Source organism: Mchenga conophoros, linkage group LG9 (genome assembly GCF_057382185.1).
Source record: "Mchenga conophoros isolate Kocher_MC1m ecotype Shallow Benthic linkage group LG9, M_conophoros_male_GT1.1, whole genome shotgun sequence".
Lineage (NCBI taxonomy): Eukaryota > Metazoa > Chordata > Actinopteri > Cichliformes > Cichlidae > Mchenga > Mchenga conophoros.
The window spans coordinates 21,314,203-21,339,879 of record NC_140534.1 but is presented as its reverse complement, the minus strand read 5'-3'; the positions used below and the strand labels follow the sequence as shown (position 1 = coordinate 21,339,879).

At 41.6% G+C, this 25,677-nt stretch overlaps 1 protein-coding gene across 1 annotated transcript in view; it reads right to left on the bottom strand.

The window, feature by feature from the left end:
- Nucleotides 1–7,794: 7,794 nt before the first annotated feature.
- Nucleotides 7,795–25,677, bottom strand: part of cyribb (CYFIP related Rac1 interactor Bb) — a 42,259-nt gene continuing 24,376 nt past the window's right edge. Inside the window, exons 3-12 of the mRNA XM_085286912.1 lie at nt 25,260–25,342; nt 23,061–23,182; nt 22,241–22,346; nt 16,628–16,767; nt 15,135–15,212; nt 11,376–11,492; nt 11,177–11,256; nt 10,970–11,096; nt 10,822–10,892; nt 7,795–8,602 (exon numbers count right to left, since the gene is read on the bottom strand). Coding sequence (XP_085143038.1) covers nt 8,539–8,602; nt 10,822–10,892; nt 10,970–11,096; nt 11,177–11,256; nt 11,376–11,492; nt 15,135–15,212; nt 16,628–16,767; nt 22,241–22,346; nt 23,061–23,182; nt 25,260–25,332 — 978 coding nt within the window. The 5' untranslated portion in view covers nt 25,333–25,342 and the 3' untranslated portion in view covers nt 7,795–8,538. The remainder of the gene's footprint in view (nt 8,603–10,821; nt 10,893–10,969; nt 11,097–11,176; nt 11,257–11,375; nt 11,493–15,134; nt 15,213–16,627; nt 16,768–22,240; nt 22,347–23,060; nt 23,183–25,259; nt 25,343–25,677) is intronic.

Below are 25,677 nucleotides of genomic sequence, written 5' to 3'. Positions count from 1 at the left end.
TCCCAAACAAACACAAATGAGGGGATACAGTGGGGGAAATGATGATTTGATCCCCTGCTGAATTTGTGAGTTTGTTTATTTTGTAGTTTTGGATCAAATCATTACTTCTTCTACTGTATCTGTTTTACTTTTAATTCATTCTTCAGCTGCTCGCGTTAAAGGAAAACTAACTGCCCCGTATCAGTAAACTAACATCTTCTAACAAAAGCTAAACAAATCTGCATGGAAACAGCGCGTGAGGCTTTTCAAATTCCAGGGAAAATTCTTTCTGTTTTTAACCTAGCATGCGTGCACGATTTTTGCAGAAATGCAGGTGCAAAGAGGGGAAAGGTGCATAACACAACAGATCAGAAATGCACCTACAGTGATCAGAAGTGCAACATATTTCATTTCTGGCAGTCTGCCTCTTGTTGTCTGCAACTGAACACACAAAAAAAATTCACTTCTTGGCACTGAATTTTTCCTTTCTTGTTTTCCAGGGAAAAAAACACAGAAAATATAATAAATTTTATTTTAAGAAGAATAAGCTGTCAGGCTACATCTTAATTACTGCCACAGAAACAATCCCAACGTGGTCGTGAACGAGCGTGGAGATTTTTATCATGAGGAATTCCTGCTGAACGAGCAGGACTCAAACGAATTCAGTCGGTCACATCAAGAAAACATTTTGAAGGCTATAAACTTCAAGGACAAAGGAGCAGCAATCCAAACATTCGAGGCCAAGATCCCCGTCAGGAAATATGTGTGATGTGAATAATATTTGCTTGACAAATACTTTAAAATTTAATGTGGCAACACTTGACCTTCAAACAGCTTCGGGATTATCTCTTTTTTTTCCCCTTTGTGTGCCTTCTCTCCCTCAAATCATCCACAGCATCAGTGCACACAGACATAACTCATCAAGTATGAATAGTGTGCAAATTGAATAAATTTAGCACTGTTCAAAACAAAAGTTCAAAGTGCTTTACAAAGTTTAATCCTATAATAAAACATTTGTAGACTGCAGCCAAGCGAATAAAAATCACCCATGAACATAATAATGAAATACAGGCTACAACAATGACATAAAACAACAACTATAAACCAGTAATAAATAGATGGATGAGATTTGCTGGTGAGTGCTAACATAAAATAAACAGCTACAAAGCTACTGTGCAAAAGTCTTGAACAAGCCGCCTTTTTTTCTTGTCCTTTTTTTAAGGTGAATTCAAGAATATTTCTGTGCAGGTTCTCAGTCGTCCAGGTCATGGTAATCTGTGTTTGGAGAGAAAAGCAACTAGGCTTCTTTAAGTTTCTTGAAGATGTTTCACCGCTCATCTGAGAAGCTTCTTCAGTTCAAAGAGGAAAGCAAACAGGGAGAAAAGGCACTGAAATTCTGTGAAAACAGGTCTTATGGAGTGATTAACCCAAATTTGACATTCTTGTCTTACATCATTGACAGTACATTCAAATGAGGTCAGGAGAGAGGTACAACAGTGAGAATCTACAGCCATCTGTAAAACAGGGTGGAGGTGCCGTCATGGTTTAAGCTGCATTTTAGCCAGCGTTGTTAAAGTACAGTAAAACCTGCAATAACATGTGAAAAGCATCGGATTTGCAGTGGTTTCATTTTTAGCATGATCCCAAACACACTGACAATGCAGCAAAAGCACACCTGGATAGAAAAACACACAATGTAAAACTATCAGTTATGCACTGGCCTCCCCAGAGTCCAGACTTCAACGTAATGAAGCAGTGTGTCATCATCTCGACAGAGAACAGAACAAAATGCAGCAAACATCCAAAGAAGAGTTTTGAATGTTTCTTTCAAGAAACATGGAGAACTCTTCCTGTAGCCCCGACAGTCTCGGTCGTTGTGTCCTCGGGCGAGACACTTCACCCGTTGCCTACTGGTGGTGGTCAGAGGGCCCGGTGGCGCCAGTGTCCGGCAGCCTCGCCTCTGTCAGTGCGTGTGTGTGAACGGGTGGATGACTGAATGTAGTGTAGAGTGCTTTGGGGTCCATAGAGACTAAGTAAAGCGCTATACAAATACAGACCATTTTACATTTTATGCCTTTTAATATATTTTAAACTTAACCTGAATTATCAAGCTTCTCCAGGTCAACTGATGGGGAATTTTTGTGACTAAAAATCGTACGTTTCATTTTGCATTATTATGAAATACAGTTATAAATGATTTAGAAGTTGTCTCCAGCTGCTCTTTGCCATGTTACAGTTTTTTCAGGCTGTTAATTAAAACACTGAGAAAATAACTTCAGCAGAAAGAAAAAAGAAATATGGAGTTAATAAGTGGAAATTTTGAGATAATGACAAAATTATTTAAAAGATCTGGCAGTGGTGTAGCTCAATAGGTAGAACAGGTCATCTACTAATTGGTGGGTCAGTGGTTTGATCCTTGGCTGTTCTAGCTTTCATCCCAAGATACCAAACTCCAAGTTGCTCTACGATGCATCCATCGGAGTGTGAATATTAGAAAGGCTTGGGTGAACGAGCCAAGTTGTATAAAGTGCTATAGAAGAACCATTTAGGACTTTATGGATGTCCTATAACACACCAGCACATTCACTGCATATACATATCATGGAGGAGCGTGTTGAATCAAACCCCTCACCGAGTAAGACAAAGGGCTGCCACACCTGATGCGTGGCCTTTTGTTACCTAAGCACCTCCCACTATTCTCAGCACTGCTGATTCTCCTTGGGACCCCGGGGTTTCCAATCAGCTGCATGTAGAAGAGAAGCTCAGATTTCAAAGCAATCATTTTAATGGTCAAACAAAAACATTTTCAGGCAGATCAAAGGTAGGTGAGAAGAAAGTTCTCATAATTTGATGATATAGATTGAATCTGGGAACTCCAGTTATAGCGGGTGAGATTCTGTGTGTTGCACTAATTAGCTGATATCTGTGTTTGCAGGATTTAATCTGCGTGAAGGTCATTTTCCCAAGCTTGCTGCTCTTATCTGATACCATAGACATGGTCCTTCCCTTTTTTCCTTCTTTTATTAAGTCTGTGGCTCTAGTGACAGAGCAGGGATGCTGTGGGTGTAATCAGCATTTGCCGATATTCACACATGATCTGATCCTGTAGCTTCAAGCATCAATCTGTAATAACATTTGGAGGTTTAATACACTTTAAAAACTTCATTAATTCAGTCTTTTTCTTCTTTTTTTGGCTTCCACGCCTCCACGCTGCTCCGTTATGATCATTCTCAGGTGAGAGGAAAGGTTGACTTTGATATTAGATTGAATACAGCTCAGAAAGGCTTCATTCGTCTGGACAGCAGGGCCGCCGTCTCCGCCTGCAGCCCCGATGATGCAGTGAAAGCTTCTGCATGGAGGGTCACGGTGGGTGGGAAACAAGGTCAACGCTCCCCACTGAGAAGGAGTCACGGTGACAAAAAGGCAGCTATTCTGTGCGCGTCGCATGCCCTGCAACCACGTTTGAGCTGCATTTAAAAAATGCAACAGAAGCTATACACCCCCACCCCCACCGTGCTTTTCTATAACTCTCCCTCAAGGATTTTAAACCCACCCAAGATTAAACCGCTCCGCTTGCCTCCCATCTCCTCCTTCACTCCCTCTCGTTTCCTTCCCTTTTTTCCCCTCAGTCTGTTAGTGCAGCGATGCTGCAGAGGACACACCCATGCACGCTCTGCTGTCTGTCTGCCTTTGACCCTGAGAAGTTTTGCTGCAGTGGCCACACGAGAGTGGCCCCCTTCTTTTTGCTCCCTCTCTCTGTGTGTCACGACTGAAAAGAGGAGGAAAAATAAAAAGGTTAGGAGAGTGAGAATGATTAGAAAGGATCTTTCTTTTTTACCGGAGCATGGATGGAACAGGAGAAAACCTTTAATGTGGAGGAAAGGAATAATGGATCCTGAAAAGCTTTTTTTTGGTTTTAGATAAAGAGAGATGACCACTTGTCACTGACATCGTGTAATTATGTTTCTTAGTGAGCCATTAAGTATAGCAGACTTTGAGTGGTCGTAAAAGGCGAAAAGAGGACAAATGAAAAGCTCATTTAACAAAGGTGTCACTGGGGGAAATGGATGCTTTTCATTAGCAGACAAACAAAACAGTACTTTTTTGTCTTGTTACTATTATTTTCATATTGCATAGGAGAGAGGAGAGGATTATTCTACTGCTTGTTTATGTGTACACTAAATATGACTCTACAGACTACAGCCGTTTAGTTTAGCTCGGCATGAAGGTGGAAACTGTGCACAACAGCAGGCCTGTTTGTATCTCTAGTGCTCGGTAATTAACCCTCTGTGCAGATGTGAAGTTTACGTGCACTCATATTGGGCACGAATGTCATGGTAATTTGGGGATTTTAATGATTTATTTATCGGTTGTACAGCATACATGTTTAATAACTTTAAAAACAAGAATTGGGTCTGTAGGTTTTCATTTCACAGGCTCAAATATATATACATACGTCTTCACTGATATTTCGTTAAATGTCCCTTAGGAAGTTGTACCTTTTTGGTAGTGATCAACAGGCTGGTGGCATAATTTTGGCTGGATTTGTGACTGCTCTTCTGGACAGAATTGGTCAAATTTTTACAAATAGTCCACAAATTTTCCAAAGTGTTGAGTTTGGGGCTTTGTGAAAGTTTTTCCAGGAGCTTAATGTCATAATAATGCCTGCTTTATCCATCCCAAACCACTTTTTATATGTCTGGGATCATTGTCCTGCAGGAACATCCAACTGTGTCCAAGTTTCAAGTTAATGAATTTGGAGGTAGTCCTCCTTTTTATATTATTCCATCCACTATGTGTAATGTAGCATTACCATTCACACCAAAACAGCCCCGGAGCATGATGCTACCACCACCATGCCTGATAGTTGGTACAGTCTTGGATTTGAAAGCTGAATAATTTGTACTTATGTTCAGTTGTTTGAAGTAATGAGTATTGGTCAGTTCAATGAGAGCTGTCAAACAAATCCTCTTTATGCTGCCAAAGAGAAACTACCAGCTGTAGTAAGTCATGAGCACTAACCAGAGGTTAATGGGCCTTGGCCTTCTCAAATTAAAAGACCTTGTAGAACCTTCAGCACAGCTTACTAAAAGTTTTACTTGATTGTATGTATATATTTGAGCCTGTGTGTACACTTTGGACACTGTGTGGATTATAATATCTAAAATAGATTAAAACTTGTGCACCCAGTCCTTGTTTTTAAAGTCATTAAAGATCATTCCACCCTGGAAAAGGAACAGTTGAAAGAAAACATTAAAAGACAAAAATCACCACAAACATTAATGCCCATGATGAGTGATGAGACCACAACTGTAAAGTGTAAATGTAGACAAATCAGGAAAAGAAAGCAGGGCAAAGGACACACAGGAAGTGGATAGAAAGTACTGCCTGCTCAACCTCGTACTAGCTCTTAATGCTTTTGTACCTCTATCAGACTTCCGGCGGTCTGAAGAGGACAGACAATAATCACGGGCAGAAAGAGGAAACTGAATGAATGTCAAGGAACTGAACTGTGGACATGTGGTTACATTGGGGTACTATTATTAAACCCCCAAATGTATAGCTCACAGAGCCCATTTGAAATGGGATGCTCCAACCTGCTGCAGTTTAATAATGCAAAAACAATTACCTGCAAAACCCGACACAAGATTCTAGGCCAAACTGAATCAGCTGAAACAAACAAACAGGCACCTAAAAGAAAACAGGTGTAGGTTTGGTGCTGTTGGAGGAGAGTGCCACACCTCCCTCTATATGTGCAGGTTAGCCTAACACATTAAATGAACCTTAAAGAGGGGGCCCTTCTCAGTTTGTGCCTGTACTGTAAATCAGAGACTGACTAGTGAACACAGTGCAACATTTAGCAGCTAAAGAGAAAAATACATCCCTCAACAGGTGGTGGAGACCAACAACATAACTATAAGAGACTCACGTTCATCGGGTGGCCCAAAAATGGTTGCTCTGTTGCACCTGCTGACAGATTAAACTGCCAACAGGTTCCTATAATCAGCTGTTACATCCACAGTTCACTCATTATTTTTTCTGTCATCCTTATTAACCTGCTCTGTCGTCATTCATCCTTAGTGTTGACTGGCTGTGGAAGCCCGGGTTGTGATTCATCTACTTAGCCTCCAACAACATCAGCGTTGATCATCAGGTGCTTTTGCAGTTTGTTTTGAGCCATCACTTTAGGGACTGTTAAAAGCCGATTTCCATGGGAACTCACAGTGTCACAAATATAAAGTATCACAATGAAGGATGCTCATATTAAATGGTGCTTAGGCACCAGACTCTTTTTTTCTACTGTTGACCAGATTACAGTAACGCGTAATCTGATTACTTTTTTCAAGTAACGAGTAAAGTAAGGGATTACTATTGCAAAAATGGTAATTAGATTACCGTTACTTTCCCGTAGGAACGCTGCATTACTGCGTTACTAAAACCGTGATTTTTTGCTAGAATGTCTCATGACAGTGACGTAAGCGAGTGCAGATCAACAATGGATCACATATCGATTGTGGGAGAGAGTATGAGCGTGCAGCGTTTAAAGCGTGGAAGCACTGACCTTACTTTGAGTTTGATTCCATAAAAAGTGACAAAAACATTAGCGTCCATCGTGCGTGGGAAGAAAACTTCTTTTTACAGCGAAAAAACCCCCTAAACTTCCGAGCAAGCACCGAGTGCGCAACAACATAATGGGAAACTCACAGAGAAACTCGCGGATTCTTCCACTGACCGCGGCACACCTGCACCAGGGTAAACCTCCGCCTACTCCACTCCTGCTTTACAGGTGAAAATAGAGCAACAGGACCGCTGAGTCTTTGACTTTATTTATTTTCTGCTGCGTTTTACTTGCATCTATTTGAAAGACTGAGTGTAAACACAAAAAATATTTTATTTTATGTTCTGGAATGTGCAGAAAAAAGGTTTAAATGTTAAACTAATTTATTCAAGTCAGAGAATGTTGCATATAATTAAATTTTTGCTTGATGCATAAAGTTAAAAGATTAAAACTGATAAAACAAGTTAAAAAAGAGACTTTTCCATTTGATTACATTTTGTATGATAGATTATGCAGAAAAAGTAGAATTGGGCTGAAAGATCTATCGCTTTATCACCTCTTCAGGTTGTAAATCGTGTTTCTAAAAAGTAACTAAGTAATTAATTACTTTTGAAAATAAGTAATCAGTAAAGTAACGGGATTACTTTTTTGGGGAAGTAATCAGTAATTAGTTACTGATTACTTTTTTCAAGTAACTTGACCAACACTGCTGTTGAGTGATGTCAGCAAGAGTGGATATACCTAATATGGTCATCTAGGGCTGCGAGCACAGAAGCTCCACCCTCCTTCCTAAAAGCAGGCATAGGGGTGCGAAAATGTCCTGTTTCAGTCAGACTGAACTGAGGGGCTTTGTCAAGACCCACCATCAGTAAATAAATCAAATCATGCTTAAATTACATTCAAAATACAGGAAAAAAGGGTTTTCTGCGCTGTAATTATCAATGCATTAATGTTAAGTCAGTCCTGCAGGTAGTGAAGGTGGATTTCACTTAATCCATTTTATTAATATTCTGCTGCGCTCGGCTGGTTTCAGTTATTTGTAACTACCATTACTTAACATCAACCCTGAGAGCGTTATTGACCTTCACATGAAGGTGAACAGACATAATTTGGCAATTAGATTAAGAGGACTGCTTTGAAGTGTTAAAGTTGCTTATTTTGGTTTTAAGTTTAAAAAACTGTGTGTCACTGAGTTCTCAATCTTCCCCTCCGGCCGCCCGGAGAGGCGAGAAGAGATCAAACCTGACGAGTCGGGGTCGTAGAAAACAAGAGTTCTCCTTTTAATTTCTCCAGCCACAACATACTGTGCATGTACAGTACACACTCCCAGTTTTAATTTGATTTTGAACGTATCACAGTTTAAAGTTTTCAACTAAAAAATACAACACAACTAAAAAAAAAACAAAAAAAAGACATATGCACAAATTAAAACCTATAAAAAATATAAAAACAGTACTCTTAATCTCAATTCAACAAGTACCATTTCAATAACAAAACATTTAATTATGAAAGCACAAAAGAGCAGACAAATTAAGAGGAACCATTGCTTTTGTTTTGTTTTACTTTAAATACAAGGAAAAGACTATTTTGTTTCGTAATCATGCAGAAGATGGAATTAAATAACAAATCAACCAAAAATAATATATACGTCTCTATATATCTCTCTGTATTAAATTTTCAAGTCAGAACTCCCGTCCCCTTACACAGGGAAAAAAAAGAAGACATGTTTAAAATAAAAACCGGAGCATCCACAATGCTTTCATTAGCTGCCATAGCGGCATGGGCTTTTATCGAAAACATTACATATCAGCGACATCTTTTTGGCACCAAAAAAGACGTTTACAATGGCAGTAGCATTTTGCAGTATAAAAGAGGGCGGAGCAGTAGCTCTTTTCCATTTAAAAAAGCAAACAAAGGAAGAAAAAAAAAAAAAGACAACATTCTGTGCAGCGACATTCGAGAGAGCGGCGTCTCCCTTCAGCAGTCCTAGCAGCTCAGTCCTACTGCAGCATGCTCTTGATAGTCTTGTTGGTTGATTCATCGTTTAAATGCTTGGTTGTGTACCTGCAGGCGAGAGAGAGAGAAAAAGCAAATGTGCACTTCAGTAGAAGAACAAAGAGTGAAAATACTGAAGTATTATGAACAAAATATGCTCGAGCTCTCAAAGTGAAAGTCCTCGTTTAGCTGAAAACGTCCTCTTCAACGGGGTAAATGTTAATACTGAAGCATTTCCTTTCGTCCACACTGGTTCCTGATCTGGTGTCAATCTCCTCCAAACAGTAGAAGGCAGCTTTCTTCTCCTTTAACCTTTTGATCCGACTTAAGCCTCTTTGGATTATATGTAAAGATTTAAACTGTTACTAAAAACAAAACGTCCGATGGGAAATCACACTTGTGAATGCTCTGGTTTCTGCTTCTCGAGTTGTAACATGTTCAAGGTTTGTTCTGCTAAAAATGAAGTTTGAAGCAGTTTTTTAATATAGACTTTATAGACTACACAGAAACAAGAACTATTGCTCTGCCAGGAACTCTTATTACAAAGTAAGGAGTTATTGTTTCTGCAGTATTTGTACCTTTAAAAGATTCACACTCTTTAAATCTGAAGGCTGTGTGTTTTCACGTGAAGCTTAATTTGAGTGAGAATGAGTCGACACTGTTAACAAAAGGAAGCATTTCCACGTCTTATCGATCAAAAGAAGCGCTCCGAGGCTGCGTACCAACGCCAAAGCCACCACATGATGCATTCATTGAATTCTTGCCTCAGTTTGTGATATTTTCTTTAACTCCAGTTCCTACTAATTTTTCTCATCATGATCAGCAGCAGGAGCAGCAGCAGCAGCAGCTTCCTTTAAAGACTCCAAAAGTGTTGTGTCTGCAGCTCACGTGGGAGAGCAGGCGCCCCGTATACTGAAACCTGCTCTGAGGCCATATTTTTAAAAACGCTACAATTAAATAAAAAAGAAGAATCATCCAGATCTGGATCAATTCCAAGTTGGGCCATGCTGGTGGTAAAATTTTCATGTAAATCTGCCCGCAAGATTTTGAGAACTCCTGCAACAACCTGACACACCGGCCCGATCTGCAGTTTAAATATTGATGAAAATAACAGGAAGCTGCAGTCCTGCTTTGATGCGGCTGCTAATGAAGCTGAAACATGGCAAAGAGCCCCAGTGTTTGTATTACTGTATTTATTTATTATACATTGATAGCAAAAAATGAAAGTAATTCTAAGGTTTGCACTATCGGGGCATAAAAGTTATCTGGTCATTAGCAGGTTTTAAAACGAGGTCAATACAGCCTGAGATCTGAGTTCTGGTTTTTTTTGCAGTTTCTCTGAGCGCTGCTTGATCTGATCCTGGAGTGAATTAGCTGGGATGTCCACTCCTGTTAAGACTGACATTGCACTTATCTGAATGCTTCAGACCAGCAAACTGTCAAAACCTCTGTTCTTATAGAGCTGCTCACACTTGCTGATGATCGTTAGTCTATTGCATTTGATTAGCAGCAGCTGGCTGCTACTTGCCCTCTTAATTCCTGAGGAAGCAGTAAGGATGTACTGACTGCAAATAACGACACAGTGTAATGTGCCATGATGTTGTTCGTCTAAGCCCATCTTAGAAATGAAAGAGTTTGTACTTTCCTTTTACCTTGGCTGTGTTGTTTGTTTTGATACAAACAAAACGGTAAATTAGAAAATCTTCCAGTAAATGTCAGATAAATAGTGCAGTAAAGTGAGCTTGAACTTTGACTTCATTACTGTCCAGCACTGCATGTGTCTAACATACACTATCATCCTCCGTCACATCAGTGTGGCAATCACTGAGAGAAAATCTGTCAGCTTTCGCATGAAAATAACCTCGTGTGGCCCGGTAGAGCCGGCCCGCCTCGGGCTCCCCACACACACAAACACACAGATGTAAGGTCGACTCAAAGCTGTCAGCAGCTGCGAGAGCGAGGTGAGGTGGGTGAAATTTGTGAGGGCGCGAGGGGACCTGGTGTCACATGTAATCGACCTTTGTGGAGAGGCTTTGACACCCAACCCGGATCAGGCTCACAGCTGACCGAATCCCCCGCTGGACGGCGTGGAGGATGAGTCACTGCGCTGAAGGGGATGAGGTCTGTCTGCTGCTTGTGAACAGGAACCAACTCATCCAACTCACAGCGTGAGCAGCCTGCTCCTGTTCAGTTTAAAAGCCTGCTCACGGGCTGCAATCACATTTCACGCTGGGCAGCAGGGATTTTTATTTTTTTATTTTTTTTTAATAATCGGAACAAGAACTGACCTGAGAGCGTTGAGAAGGCCTTCTACGCTGTTTGGCGGCTGATCTTTGAGGACTTTGATGCAGCCTTTCATCTGTGGAACAGAAAGAGACCGTTAGCTGTAGAAGAAGCTGCGAGTGAGAAGTTTGGCGTGAACGTGTCTACACTCACGTCGATTTTGGACGACTTGGCGAACGCTCCTACGGGATGGACGTAGTCGTACAAGATGATCACCCCGACCATCACCCTGAGGCAGAAGGACACCGTGTCCTCGCTTGTGAAACGGCTGCGATACTCCCTGACAGCAGGAGGAGGAAGAGGAGGGATAAGACGCAAAGCCGTGAATGGCGTATTTAACACGCGGAGGAGGTCACTTACGGTGTTTCCAGCATGACTTTGCACACGCTCGCCATCGTGCTTAAGCAGTCCGTCGTGTTCTCGATGGGCAGGTTCTTGTTCTGTAAGGAGGGAGGAATGACTTGAGTGGATACACACACACACACACACACACACACACACACACACACACACACTAAAAGAAAATAAAGTATCCAATATTTTTGTTTCTGAGTCTCACCTCAGAAACAAACTTCGTTGTGCCGTCACTTAACGTCTTCAGCATGGGCGTGGCATCGGCGTAGAAGAGAGATATCCGATTGGCCAATTCATTGTTGACTTCATTCTCACCTTCTGCCTGCAAACAAAAAAAACAAAGCTTGAATCCACTGACTGCATGTTTAGTGTTCTGGACCTCTGATCTTAAAATAATCAAACTCAAACGTGGTTATCTCTGTTATTAGAAGAGCTGCCAGTTAAAGCTACTTTACAAGGAGACTGAGAAAAGAAAGCGACCACGAAGGTGGCCGTGTAGCTGACACGCTTGGAGGGACATTAAAGCCACTTTGCGCTCTACACTGTGGCGATGCTGTGAAATTTTATTTAAAAAACTCTGAATGAAAAGGTGCGAGAGAACATCAGGATGTATTATTAGTTTATTTGATGCGAAGCAGCTTTAACAGACTGTTTGTGCAGATGAAAAGCTGCTTCGTTAAATAAAACACCGACAGGAAAACACTGATATAAACCCTGTGACACAGCCCTCCTGCTCCTCCCTCCCCCGGTTTCCCAGCTGACTGCCGCTTTGCCGTTTCAGATGAGACGATGAAAACACCTGGCGGACAACAAAAGAATAAGGCGTCTCTTGAACAGCCTGTTCTAAATTTGTCTGCGTATTTAAATAACAACAACACTTCCTGCCTTCATGAGAGCACTGACGGAATATGAATAATCGCCCCAAACTTTCAAACCACTTTGGGTTTTTTAACAAACGATGATGACACATGAGCTCAAAGAATGTTTGAGCCGGGACAGTTGCGTTTCATCTCGGATGTCTGAATGATTCAGTCGTCTGAGCGCTGACTAAACCGAGTGCGACGGAGCTGCGAGGAGGGACGGCGGCCCGAGCGTCTTTCAGCGTTGACAGGTCCTAACGACAACTTGTCTGGGCCCATTTGTCTAATGACATGTTCTGCTTTAAGAAATAAAAGCTCCTGTCAGGCGGGTCTGAACTGAGTGCAGTTTTGGTTTATTTTTCCTCATATGCAGCTAAAAATGACCAATTTTACTACCCCACGTTTCCCTCAACCTCTGGCAGACCCAGGCTCAGGGAGGTGCAGCCATCTGCCATGACCGGTTGGGGCTGAAGGGAGGACGACAAGACAAAAAACACATCTATGGTATCAATTTGAAAACCGTACATCACCTCATTCTCGAGTTATGTTCACAAAGTTGGGTGTCCACACAGCAAGGTGCATATGTGCAAAAGTGCACAGAGTAAACTAAAGCCTAAAGGTGCATCCACATAGGACATCTCTTTGTAGCTGATGGTCACTCTATTGGAGATTTCAGGCTCCAGTTGCCTGGGTAACTCTGTAATGCATTTACCACCCCTTTATGTGTCGGTCAAGGTTATCTTAATTCACTTCAAAGTGCTGAATGACATTGACTTTCTCTGGTCTCCTTACACATGGACAGCATGGGAAGTCCTTGCATGTAAGTAAGAGGCACACATAGACCTACATGAAGAGATCTCATTTCTTCATAAACTGAATTTGCACCTGGACCTCACTCATCACAGTGATGAACAGGTAGAAAGAAAACATGACATTTTGACCGTTTTACCGGGAAACGCACAAGCGAAACAAAGTCCATTAAAGCGGCTCTGCTGCTTTAATGGACAGTCAGTCATAACAGCGAGGTAGCAAGCACAATGCGCAGCACTGACACTGGCATTGGCCTTCATTATCAAAGTGAAGAAAAGGTAAATTACAGGAGAAATGATTATACACGTGTTTAATACCAGGTATAAATACTACTCCACTTTCCAAGAAGAAAGTATTTAACCAATAAATGCTGAGCTAAAATTCATGCCACAGTCGTTTCCAATGCTTCGATATTTCCTGTGTTCTATTGTAAATAAAATCTGGTTCATAAAAATCTGTAAATCATTGCATTCTGTTTTTTAAATTTACATTTTAAACAACATCAGCTTTTTTTGGTACGCCGTTTGTATTATGCCAGTTTAAAAATAAATAAATTACTGTCAGTTTAACTTTAATCTGTATTTAAAGTAATTTGGGGGCTTATCCGGGATTTATGCTTCTGCGTTAACAACAAACCCTCCACCACAACTTATGCCAGAAGCTGCCGTGCACTTCCCTAGAAAAATAACTGTGCTGAAGGTATCACTGTGACTGGTCCATTCAATACTGTTGTTTCCTTCAACTTTTTACTCTGCCACCATTTATGAAAGATACTGGAAGATAATGGCTTAACTTGAAGAGGGAAACCACAATAACAACAACCAGTATTTCAGCAGCAAAACTGCAGAGCTACACATGCAAACCATAAAGGCGACTTATGTCATACATTGATTCAATGCAAGAATAGCAAATAAGCTATAAGCTGCCACAGATGTCTCCCTCTGATGAGGAACGGAAGTCATCAAAGCCACCAGTTTGTGCTGACAAAAACAGAAATCTTACAGTTGGTTAACCACTGCATCAGCCGGTTAGTCTGTTTGGGTGCTTTTGGTATTTCAAAATATAATTCTGAATCATAATAAAAGTGTTAACACCAAAATCAGGAACATTAAGACCCAAACCACTCCTTTCGAAACCACCACTGACACAAACAGTGAGTTTTACCTGACAGAACATGGGAGTTGTTAGTTTAATTAGCGTGACTTTTTTCAATTCACACCCAAACTAACTGCTTTAATAACCATAAATGCACAACAGCACAGACAAACCATCTGGTCAAGCCAGCAATAGATGAACCATTCCCATGTTTTGCAAAGAAAAAATACTCGTTTTGCCAATGGAGTCTGGTGGAGTGAAACAGCTTCCCTTCTTCATCAGAGAGAGCCATCTGTCGGCAGCAAAAGCAGTGATAATGTTCTAAATATAACACACATTCAAACCGACACCGATTCTCAAGTAAGGCCAACGCTGATGGTCAGTTGATGCTGACCATGTCCACAGCACCACGTGTGTTGAGTTTCTGCAGCAGTTAAAAGCTGAAGTGAAAACCGTTTAGTCAGTAAAGTCAGTGTGGTCCGTGTAAAATAAAAGAAAATATAATTTGTGGGTCATATTTTGATTTAAATAAAAAGTTCTTGCAACATCACACACCAGTCATTTTAGTCATAGTTTTCATCGTTCTTTTTTTCTCATGGAAAAGAAGACGATGAAATGCACTGACACTTTAGTCAGTGAATAAAAATATTAAAAAAACCTAAATATTCTGGAGAAGCGAGACACAATCAGAACCAACCGAGTGGTGCAGAGAGGTGGGACAAGTTTAAAAGTGATCCAATCGGAAGTAATGTCCTTGCACAGTAAGGTTAAATATGAACAATTTTATGTGCCCACGGGAAAGGGTACAATCTGCCATGCTCCCCGTTTCTCATAAAAGTGCGACAAAATGTCAACGCCTAAGAGGAAGAGAAGAGGAGACATATGGATGCATTTCACAAAGAAAATAAGGCACTCACCAGTAAAACCATGAGAAACTTTCACACTTTATATTTAAGTCAACTGAATCAAGTTTAGTCTGCTATAATCTTTCGATTTTTAGTCGACTAAAACTAAAAGAATTATAAGATTATTACAGACTAAATTATGACAAAAATTAAATAAAATTTTACTCAAAAATAACACCATCTGCTACGCTCTAATAGCAGATAAATGGGCTGTTAAACCAAAACAAAGAGCTAACAGATGCTAAAAAAGATAAAGGAGAAGTTGTATGTCAGAGATGGGCGCAACATGCTCACCGGTACATTGTTGATCCGCATTCGACTCAGTGTTCTCCTATAGTAACTGAAGTCATTCTGAATGGCTGGATTTGTCATCTGCAAAACAGAAATATAAATATTATATATACAGATATATGTAAGCTTGGAGGCAATCTAATACAGAGAGAGGGGAGAGAGACAGCCTGCAGCCGGACATTCAGCTCTGGATCAAACACACCATCGTCATGACAGAAAGCTTTAGCCAACAAGGCAGAAATGTAGCTTTGGGGGGGAAATGACATAAAAAGAGCACTGATACAATTACTATTTTATGTGCTGAACTGGATTTGAATGTCTGACACTCATTCTGCCCCCTTTTACGTCCACATCCCTGCTCGCCCTGTCAGCAAATATTTGGTTTTTTTCCTGCTGCCGTGAGCTTTGGCTGTGGGTCTCATTAAGGAGAGGCGAGGTTAGAGTGAGCACAGGATATACGCAGGCTTATTCTCTGACGTTATGCACCCTCAAAGCCTCAGATAAAAGCCACAAGGCTCCATTAGCTCCTTTGACATGACTCCCTACAATATATGAATCATCTGGTTTTCAGTGTGGAGCCAAACTGACCACTTTTTTTTTTTTTAAAGGGAAGCTGGCCAACCAGAGAGCTTCTTTTCAAAAGTCACCACAAGCGAGTGCTCGTCATGTGGCTAATTATCCTCATTCCTGCACGAGCTTGTCACAGTCAAAGCTGCGCTGACAGCATGCTAATCCTGCTACAATAGACTGGTACTCAGTCTGCGTCCACCGCGTCCACCAGGAGAGACAGGCTTCTTCGCCAGGGAGGGGCTGCACAGCACTCAGACACTTTAACTAGGTCAGAAGCCCGTGCATGGGTGTGAAAGATTGATGAATGGGCCTGGCATGCCACCTTGCACCCCCTACCTTCATGTTTTTCATCCTGCCAGCCTGGGTAGTGGGCACTAATTGGGACGTCGCTGCAAACCGCCTCAGGGAGTCGGGGAGCCTTTTTTTATTTTTTTTACGTTTTTGTGTCAAAGGAGCAGGGATGTGGGCCCAGTGTCTTACAAGATGAGTGCTCACACAATTATGTTTCTGACAATGGGCATTTGAGCGACAAACATGCTTCAATCGCGGCTTCGTTTCAGCAGTTTGTGTCCGAATTCAAACCAGATCAGACTTTTAAAGTTCCCTCTGCCTGTCGTTTATATAAAACCTGCCACGCTGTGAAAAACTTGGCTCGGGCAACAACAATTTGCAGACCTTTTTCCCCTTGCAATAACCCTTATTGGCCATTTCACTGACATCCACAGTATCATAAACAGCAGAGCAGTATCAGGGCTCTAATTAAATGCTAATCATGCGCTCACTGGCGGCAGCTTAAAACTGTACAGAGCTAAGAAAAAAGAAAAAAAAAAAATCAATCCAGGGGCATCAGTAGCTTGTTGGACGATTGAGAGCAAAGCCTACAGAAGCAGCTAAAATTTGACACTTAAAGAAATAAAGAGCCATACTTTAAGCTCGTCGAAGCGCAGCGTGAAGTGGAGGATCTCTGCGAACTGCTTGGCCAGCGCCTGCTCCCGCTCCAGGTGTTGAGTCGGGTCGCTGTAAGTCTCGCTGGTCAGAGCACCCAGGAGGCTGTGCAACGCTGCCTCTGTTAAAAAAAAGACAGACATCTGTGGTGAACCTGCATCGCTGTCAGAGGACCTCGATTGGGCTTTTACTCGTTTAATGAAGAGCCTGACAAAAGCCTTGAACAGAGACAGTTTAGCTGATGTGTGTAGTCTTCCAGGTCATCAGTCAGAGCCACTGAGTAGTTTTACATTCAGGTTTTTGCCATTCAAGCGCCAGGTTAACAGCTCAGGCAGCACTATATGCAAAAATGCAAAGGTCAGGGGAAAGAAGAAGTGCTGCATGTAGCATGGCAGAGTGATCAATATTCAGGTTTGAAAAGGAGAGCAGGGCAAGAACAATGGAGGAAAACATGCAGCTGCAGCTAATAGTTATATTCACTGTATAGTAATGGTTAATAGCTCAGTTACACTAAAGTAAAAAGAGGATGCCACAGTAATTTTATTGGCAAGATACATTTAATTGCATGTAAACTCAATGTGCTTAACATTTTAAAAAAAAAATAATAACTGTGGTTGCCCAGAGATTTTTCACATCTGTCAACCTCTGGGGAACCACATACAGTCACACAGGTTGATAACAATTGGTGAAGATTTGCAAATATCTGCAGACAGGGTCAACATAGAGAGACAGACAACCATTCACACCTATGGGCAATTTACCAGTTAACCTGACACCACTAATTACATGTCTTTGGACTGTGAGAGAAAGTCGGAGTACCCAAGTATAGAATGGTTTATAAAGCAAACCATTCTATATTGTGAGAGGTTTCTGCTCTGCTGATTCCGTTATATGTGTTATATCACTGTAAACTGAATAGCCTCACATTTTTAGAGAACTTGGAAAAAAAAACATTGAATTTCCTGCAGTTCTGGGAAAATGACAAGCTTCTGTGACTCTTCAATTTAAAAAAAGCTAATACGTGGAAAAACATTTTTCCAATTAAATGATAGAAAAAAAATACCTAAAGAGTCCTAAAGTAATACAATTACATAATTACATGAGTTAAGTCATGTATAAGTGGAAAAAAGAAAGAAAACTCGAGTCTTTCTTTGTCTCTTTATTGTTGGGCCTTGTAGGAGGTCAAGGAGCAGCCTGATACGTGACCAGTGCAGGGTGTCGGCAGGCTGTAGCATCCTGATTAAGACATAGACAAATAATGAGGCAGCGGTGGTGCCCAAACTGCCCAGGGCCCAGTGCCAGTCTCAAAGGGGGGGGGAAGGGTGGGGAGGCCTTTGAGAAAGGAGAAAGGAGGAGGGGGGGGGGGGGCTTTCCTGCTCACATGCAAATGAGACATGGGACTAATTATCTCATTGGCATGAAATGGGTGGGGGCAAGATTTCATTCAAGCAGGATTACACTCATTGTTTTGACACTAAGTAAATACAAAGCCTGTGCCATGCCGTGACATAGCATACCCACGGACCAATGATTAAGCATGCAAGAAGAGCACCGGCAGGGAACCAGGGAGAGGGAAATGTGGCGAACAACTTCCAAGCAAGTCAAGTTATCAGACAAACAGATCTTGTTCAGACACATAGTTCTGAAGAAGAAAAACTAAAAGAGCTTTGAAGCCCAGAGGGAATTTTATTTATAGATGCAGACAGTGCTTAGAATTAGGGCTGAACGATATATCGCATTTGCGATAATATCGCGACATGATCAAGTGCAATTTTCTAACCGCAAAGGCTGCGATTATACTGCGATTATAAGGCTGTCCAAATTACTACCATATCCCAGAATTCATAGCGCGGCCCAGCCAAACTCCAGTTTCCAGCAATGGCGGCCGCTACTAAGTTTTAAAATTACTCATACTAATCTTTCTGGGTCACAAAATAAACTTTTAACATATTTTCAGGCGAGAAAGTAGTTGTGTAAACATCAAATATCTGCTCGGTTTATCAAGATATCCCATATTTGCAAAAGTGCTTCGACGTTTTCAGAGGCGTCTGCTACCCACCAGCTCGACAGCTAGCCGGGAGCTCGAGGGTTACTGATGCGGCCGAGAACGGCACAACTCCCGGCACATCATTTTCAGATCACCGCGGAGTTTCGCTGCTCGGGTTAAACGTAATATATAAGTCACTTAGACAACCTAAAAATGTTATTGTTGGGCTTTTTTCAGTGTTTTGTTTGTTCGTGAGTAAATCGGTTTGGCTGAGATTAAAGTTATTAGATTAGATAAAATAAAACTTTATTAATCCCCCGGGTGGGTTCCTCCTTGGTTTTCACACAGCTGACTAAACGTCAAACAGAAAACTTATTAAACAGAAGTATGAGACAGTCGAGAATTTACACCAGTGTCTGGTTATATTTTAGATAGCAAGAAGCAGACGGCCGAGTTTATTAAACTCCACCGAGACAGCGGTGACGCTAATCAGAACTAGACCGTCCAATTTCACGCCTTTAAACTTTAAAGGCGTGTTTGTGTGTGTGTTTATACAATTGCTATTATGTTTGCACTTTATGTGTAATGTTACTGACTGCAGAGATCAGTAAGATGTGTGTATTTTTTATTTATTAGTTTTATTTATTTAATATTATTTTTTAATTGAATGACTGTCTAGTAGCTCACAGATGTCGAAAAACTGAGTGTGGTAAAGCCACTGATTTTTTTTTATGTATATTTCTGCAATTTTAATGTTTACACCAGGGTTCCTTGTCAGCACTTTATGCTCAGATGTTTGTAAGCTAAAAATAAACTATTGTGTATGTTCAAATATACTGTTGTGATTGAAGAAGTTAAATAAAAATGTCAGCCATCAATTCATGCATCACCTCATGTCATCATAACAGAGGTCTGTCTTCCAGGAAAGAACAGTTTAAAATTAATGTAATATAGTATTGGCCATACTATATGATGTATTGCTTGTCTTTGTTTAATAATACAGAAGACAAAGACCTTAAAAAATAATCGCATATCGCATCGCAATATTGGGGCAAAAAATCGCAATTAGATTATTTTCCATAATCGTTCAGCCCTACTTAGAATTCAGTCTAGAAGCCGAAGGGAGCCTTTAGTAATGATATAACCCAGACAAGCTGAACATCTGATGCAATAAGCTACCAAATGGGCACTTTAAATAGACTTGTCATTTGTAATCAACAGTAACTGTAAAATACACGATGCGCATGTCAGCGTAACCCAGGATCAGTGTGATTCAGACAGCGGTCTACTTAAAATAATCTGAAGATGACTTTTCGAAGGGCACAGAGCTGGCAGTGCAGTGCGGTAAATTGAGCACGTCTGCCATTCAGTAATGACTCCCATCTGCTTGGGCTAGCGTTCGCAGCGAAGCAGCTGATTAAAAATGGCCTCAGCACTGCAGCCCCCCCCCCCCCCCACACACACACACACACACCCCCAATCCTAGTCAAAACAGAAGTTAAGATGGAGCTGCTTAAAGGCCCCCAGAAATGAGCCACTCTAGTATGTTGGGAAGTCGTGCGAGGGCGGGGCGCTGGGAGATGTCTGATCTCGTCAGGTCACGGCGGAGCAGGCGAGCAGAATGCAGGCATGTAGACTGTACTCGCTGAGAGGGGCGGGGCCAGATGACAGCGGGACTCAAGGACTTTTCTAGATCCTACTTTTTCCTAGGGGACAGACTCGAGAAGTTTTCACCGTTGTTAAAAGGAGCAGATCTAAATTTAGGTATCGACAAAAGTTCTGTGAAGATCAGTATCTCAAAGCTACGTGGCTGTTATGAAAGAACAAGCTGGAAGGGGATAAATGTTCATCTATGCCATATGCAGAGCCTGCTACCCGAACAAGGTCTTCAGCTCTACAAAAGAAAACATCAGCTATTGACATAACTGAACAATTAAGCGATTAATCAAATTAAAGTGTATTAAACAGCCGGGTGCAGCTTCTGGGGACTACCTGAGGGTCTGGGGAAGTCCCCAGGTTCCTCCCAGTCCTGTTCTTGTGTTTGCATTTGCAAACAGGAACTCCTGAGTGAAGTAACAGCCAGCAGTTGGTAAAGCAACAACACCTCTTTTTGTGGTCTTTCATTTTCTTGTAATCCTCCTGTAATTCTCTCTATACTGCTTTTTCTGTAGTGGATGCTATCAGCAGGTTTTCTCCTTCAGTCCTTCAAGATCAACTTTTTTTTTGTTCCTGTTTTCTTCCATTTTTAAAGGCTAAAATTTACGTGTTTTGTCTGATGTTTTATCCATGTTTACACGTTCCCCTTTTTTTTTTTTTTTTTTTTTTTTTTAAATCGCATTTGCAGGTGCCATATTCATGTCTTCACACTATCCAGGCCCCCTAAGTGTGGACCAAACATTCCATCATCGTTACTCTCATGCTGGAAAAGGCTTAAAAACACACTCAAAATAAATGGAGTGCTACTTTTCACAATTACTGGATCCATAAAAAAGCATGTCCATAAACATAGGAAGTTTTTTTCAGTCTTTAATAATGCATAATCTGTGGTCTATGACATGGTTTTCTTTCTATGGTAATATTAAGATGTCACCTTGGAGCTTAGGTCAAAATCTGTATAAAGATATGAGCTTTGAGTCTAAAGGTTTGTTCTAAGAAATGTACATTTTTATACTGAAGCCAACTTTAGTGTTGGTGTAGCAGGATATTACTGTCCCCGATATACAAAATTTGTGATTTTTTTTTTATGTTATTATCTATTCTTGTGACAAATTTTAGGATTTCCCATGTATACGTCTGGATTTCAGTGCAGTAAAACGTGTCCGCTCATTCCAAATGCATAGGTTCTCCTCTTTCAGGGAGTCCTGTTTGGATATCACCATCCTGGCGCCTGAAGCCTAAAATCCAGGCAGGGAAATAGAGCAGCGCTCGAGACTGAGATTTGACCTACTTTGTTACATAACAGCCATCACCAGGCTGCCGCCGCCACTGTCGCCCACTGACTGCCTTCTCCACCGCCACTGGGATTATGGGGTCAAAGGGGTTGAGGGCACTGACGCATGCCGGGTCCCCTCCCCTCAAGCCTCAGGGTCATAAGAAGATCAGGGAGCAGTGAGCTTACACCCCCACCTTGAATCCATGCTAATAAGACCCTACAGAGGTCGATGCACAGTGCAACGCAAGCAGCATGTTGAGACGGTAGCATGTAGGCGGGGTTCAAAGCACGCGTGTATAAGTATGTGTCGCACGTCTTGTGCAGCTCAGCAACAAATCCTGCCGATGCAGAAGCGGACAATTAATGTCGCGCTTACATCGGTATGAGGTCGCTATAAAATGCCTTGCACATGAAGGACACCGGCTCTCCCCGTTAGTCATTAAGACAACAAAACTGCACAGACGTTTCAGCAGCTCACACTAATCTACAATTCCAAGCGCGGTGTCGCACACAAGATCGTTTTAGCTCTGAAAGAAATCTGAGGACACCTGAGTTCGCTCCACTTGAAACGGTGCGTGTCTGAGGCTCAGTGATGAAGATCTCAGAAGCAGTGATGTAATTTTTCCTGGCCTACATAACACGGTTACTGTAGAGATGGCGCAGACAGACGCATACCTAATCTCTGCGAGAACTCGTAGAACTTCTTCAGCTTTCCCACCAAGGGGACCACGGCCGCCCACGCCTTCTCCTGCAACGCCTCATCGTTTGGATTCTGGATCGCCTGGAAAGAAATACATCACGGGTGTCAAACTCATTTATGCTCATGGGGCACATACAGCCCAGTTTTATCTCTGGGCTGGAGCAGAAAAACCACTGGATTATAATGTAAAAAAGAAAAGAAGGGGGGGGGGGACCCTCTTTCTTTTACCGTAACGAAATGTTAAAAGAAAATGAGTCACATATTTACAAATTACTTGATGCCTCTTAAGAAAAATAAGAGCAATCTCAACGAGTCTGTGTTTTTCATATTTTCCATTTTCTGTCATTACATAGAAACAAAACAGGTCCTTGACAGACCACTTTGGTGTGGTACAGCAGGCCAGAGGTAAAGTCTTCATCAGTAAGGAGACAATTAAACTGATCAGGGCTCTGGCTTGGATGAAATCAGCAGTTACAGATGCTGAACACCAAAATGAGATACGAGAAGCTGAAATTAAATAAATTTTAACGGTTCATTTGTAGGTCGAGTCTTTAAAAACAGACTGAGGCTAAAAGACAGAACTGATTTAATGGCCCATGAAGGTCATTCCTTTGATCTTTGAATCCAAAATTGATCATCTGCTTTATTCTGCTCATTTGTGTTAGAAAAAAATGATACAAATTCCTAAAGCAACACCTGATAAAGGACAAGCGACACCTCCACCACCTCATAAATGCACGTCTCCTTGTAATTCTGCATGAGTGTGTCCTGCGATGAAGGGGTGGATGAACGTACCTCTCGGATGTCCGGCCCCGCTCCCTTGTAGGCCTGCAACTCGTCCAGGATCGCCTTCGCGTCCTTCAGCACCACATCCACCTCTTCCCAAATCTCTCGCTCTGCTTCTGTGGGCTGGGCATCTGCAGAGGACACGCACCAAAAAAAAAAAAAAAAAAAAAAAAAAAAAAAAGGACCAACAACAAAGTCAGCTGGGCAAATCACACTGACTCAACATAAAGTAAAATACAGCTCTAGGACATCTACCACACCCTCAATATCACAGAAAGTTTAATGAGCAACTTTCAATTATGCAAATGAAAGTTCAGTCAAATAATCGTCTCTTCCCACTGCTTCCCATTAAGTTTTAACACCACCCACTTTTCCCGGCCGAGAGCAGGGAAACAGAGGAAGATAAGAGAAGACGAACAGAATGAGTTATCTCAAAATTTGTAAAAGCTCCAGCCATACAGTTTCAGGGTTTTTATTTTGGCTAACATTATTACCAAATGTAACAGCATGGCATGGAGTGTGTGTCTGTATTAGTGTGGGAAAATGCAGTCCTGGAGACACAGCCTGCAGTGGGAACTACCACAAAAAGCAGTTTTAAGCAGGTGCTGGCAGGTGTTTGTCTGCCGGCAGACAGTTTTGTTTTATTTTTCCCCCACCAACACAAAAGTGCTGCAACCACACAAGATCCAGCCACAAGACTTCACAGGTGTGTAGCTGACTTCAAAGTCATGGTAGAGTTCGTAGGTGGGTGCAGTCCGACTGAGTTAAAGGTGTCAGAAGTAGGCAGACTTACAGGCCAGTGCCATGTTCTTTTATCATTTAGAGAAGGAGCTACACCCGTTTTATCTTCAAACCTGCTTTAATTCTTCACAGCACCGATTCAACAAGATGCTGGAAACATTCCTCCGAGCATTTGCTCCATATTGATGTGACAACATCACGTCAATGGTTCCGGCAGATTTGTAAGCTGCACATTTGAGGACATAACTCTGTCATGTTCAAGAAACCAGTTTGAGATGATTTGATCTTTGGGAGATGGTTCGTTTTCCTGATAGAAGCAGACATTGCACAAAAGATAATGAGAGACAATGGGGTCATAATGGACATGGTCAGCAACAACACTCAGGGAGGCTGTCGTGTTTAAATGATGGTACTAAGGGGTCCAAAGTGTGCCGACAACATATCCCCTCACCATTACACCACCGGCCCAGACTGAACTGTTGATACAAGGCAGGCTGGATCCATGATTTCATGTTGTTCATGTCAAATTCTGACCCTACCATCAACATCTAATGACAATTTTTTTTTTAAAACTTATCAGTCCAGGAAACATTTTTCCAGCCTGTGTGATCTCTAACTTCATTTTAAACCCAGATGTTGTAGCTTGCTGCTTCAGGGTGCGTTCAGAGATGCTGTTCTGATCCTCGGTTTGAACTTTAGGTTGTCTTGACTACTTGTCCAAGAGCCCTGAGCTGCTGTCATGTGATTGGCTCATTAGACATTTGTGTTAATATGCAGCTAAAGAGGTGTAAATAGTGAAGAGGCCAGTGAATATGAACCAAGCCATGGATCTGGAGAACTGTTCATAAGGATACATTTTATTTTTAAACATGAAACTAGTTAAAAAATAGTTTTTATTCATTTTATTTTAAAGTAGTTATTTCTATTTGCTCTTCAGAAATAAAATTTCAGCCTCTAACAGCATTATTAAAGAAAAACTTCATACAGCATTGCTCAGTATTGTAAAGCATTAGTTGTATATAAAACGGTGGTATTCTTTCAGTATAAAAACCACCTCCAAACACTCTGAGCTCTATGAGAAGCCGTTTCCTCTGAAGGTATGACTGACTCTCTGGGTTTGCCAAGTGTGAGAATAGCACTGCACAGGTTCAAGCCACGCTGAGGGCCCTTAGGCTACACCACAGCCCGACTTCAGTGCTTTATATTTGGGGAGGGGGCACTGCTGCACCTCTGCCCTGATTGATATTCTGCACACATTCCAGCATGGAAAAGGCAGGTTGATGGAAAAGAGCAGCAGCCCTAGTGGTAGATTTGATTCCTTTTGCCGCTGGGAGGAACAGTGTAAAAGATAAGTGGTGGTGAAAAGATTTAAGTTTTGGAGTTTTGGAGCTGGTAATGTTATGGTAAAATATCCATGTGATCCATATTGGGAGAGATGTGGAGAAATTACTTAAAAAGAAAACTCACTTTCAAAATCGAGGAAAAAATTGGGCTCCTGTTCCAGATCTGTGCATGTCAAAACTTTCAGTAGGTTCCCCATGTTATGATACCTGTTGAGAGAGAAAAAAAGAAGAAGAGAGAAATCAATAAAAAGAGAAGAAGAAGAAGAGTGCAGCAGTGAAGTGAGCAGGTGGTGATGCATTGTTGTATCCATGCACCTCACTCCCGCTCTGCTTCACTGCTCTGGTGCCTGTATGAACTCAGTGATACCCCAGATGTGCCCACCGTTCACATACACCAGCACTCCCCTCGGACACTCCCCAGTGTGTGTTTCCTGCACCCAGGCTCTCACCAACCAGATGTCAAACCAAAAAAAGGCCCCAAAAATAACAAACAGTTTGACTTCTGCTTTGCTAAACTTCTTCCCAGCATTGGCAAACCTTTA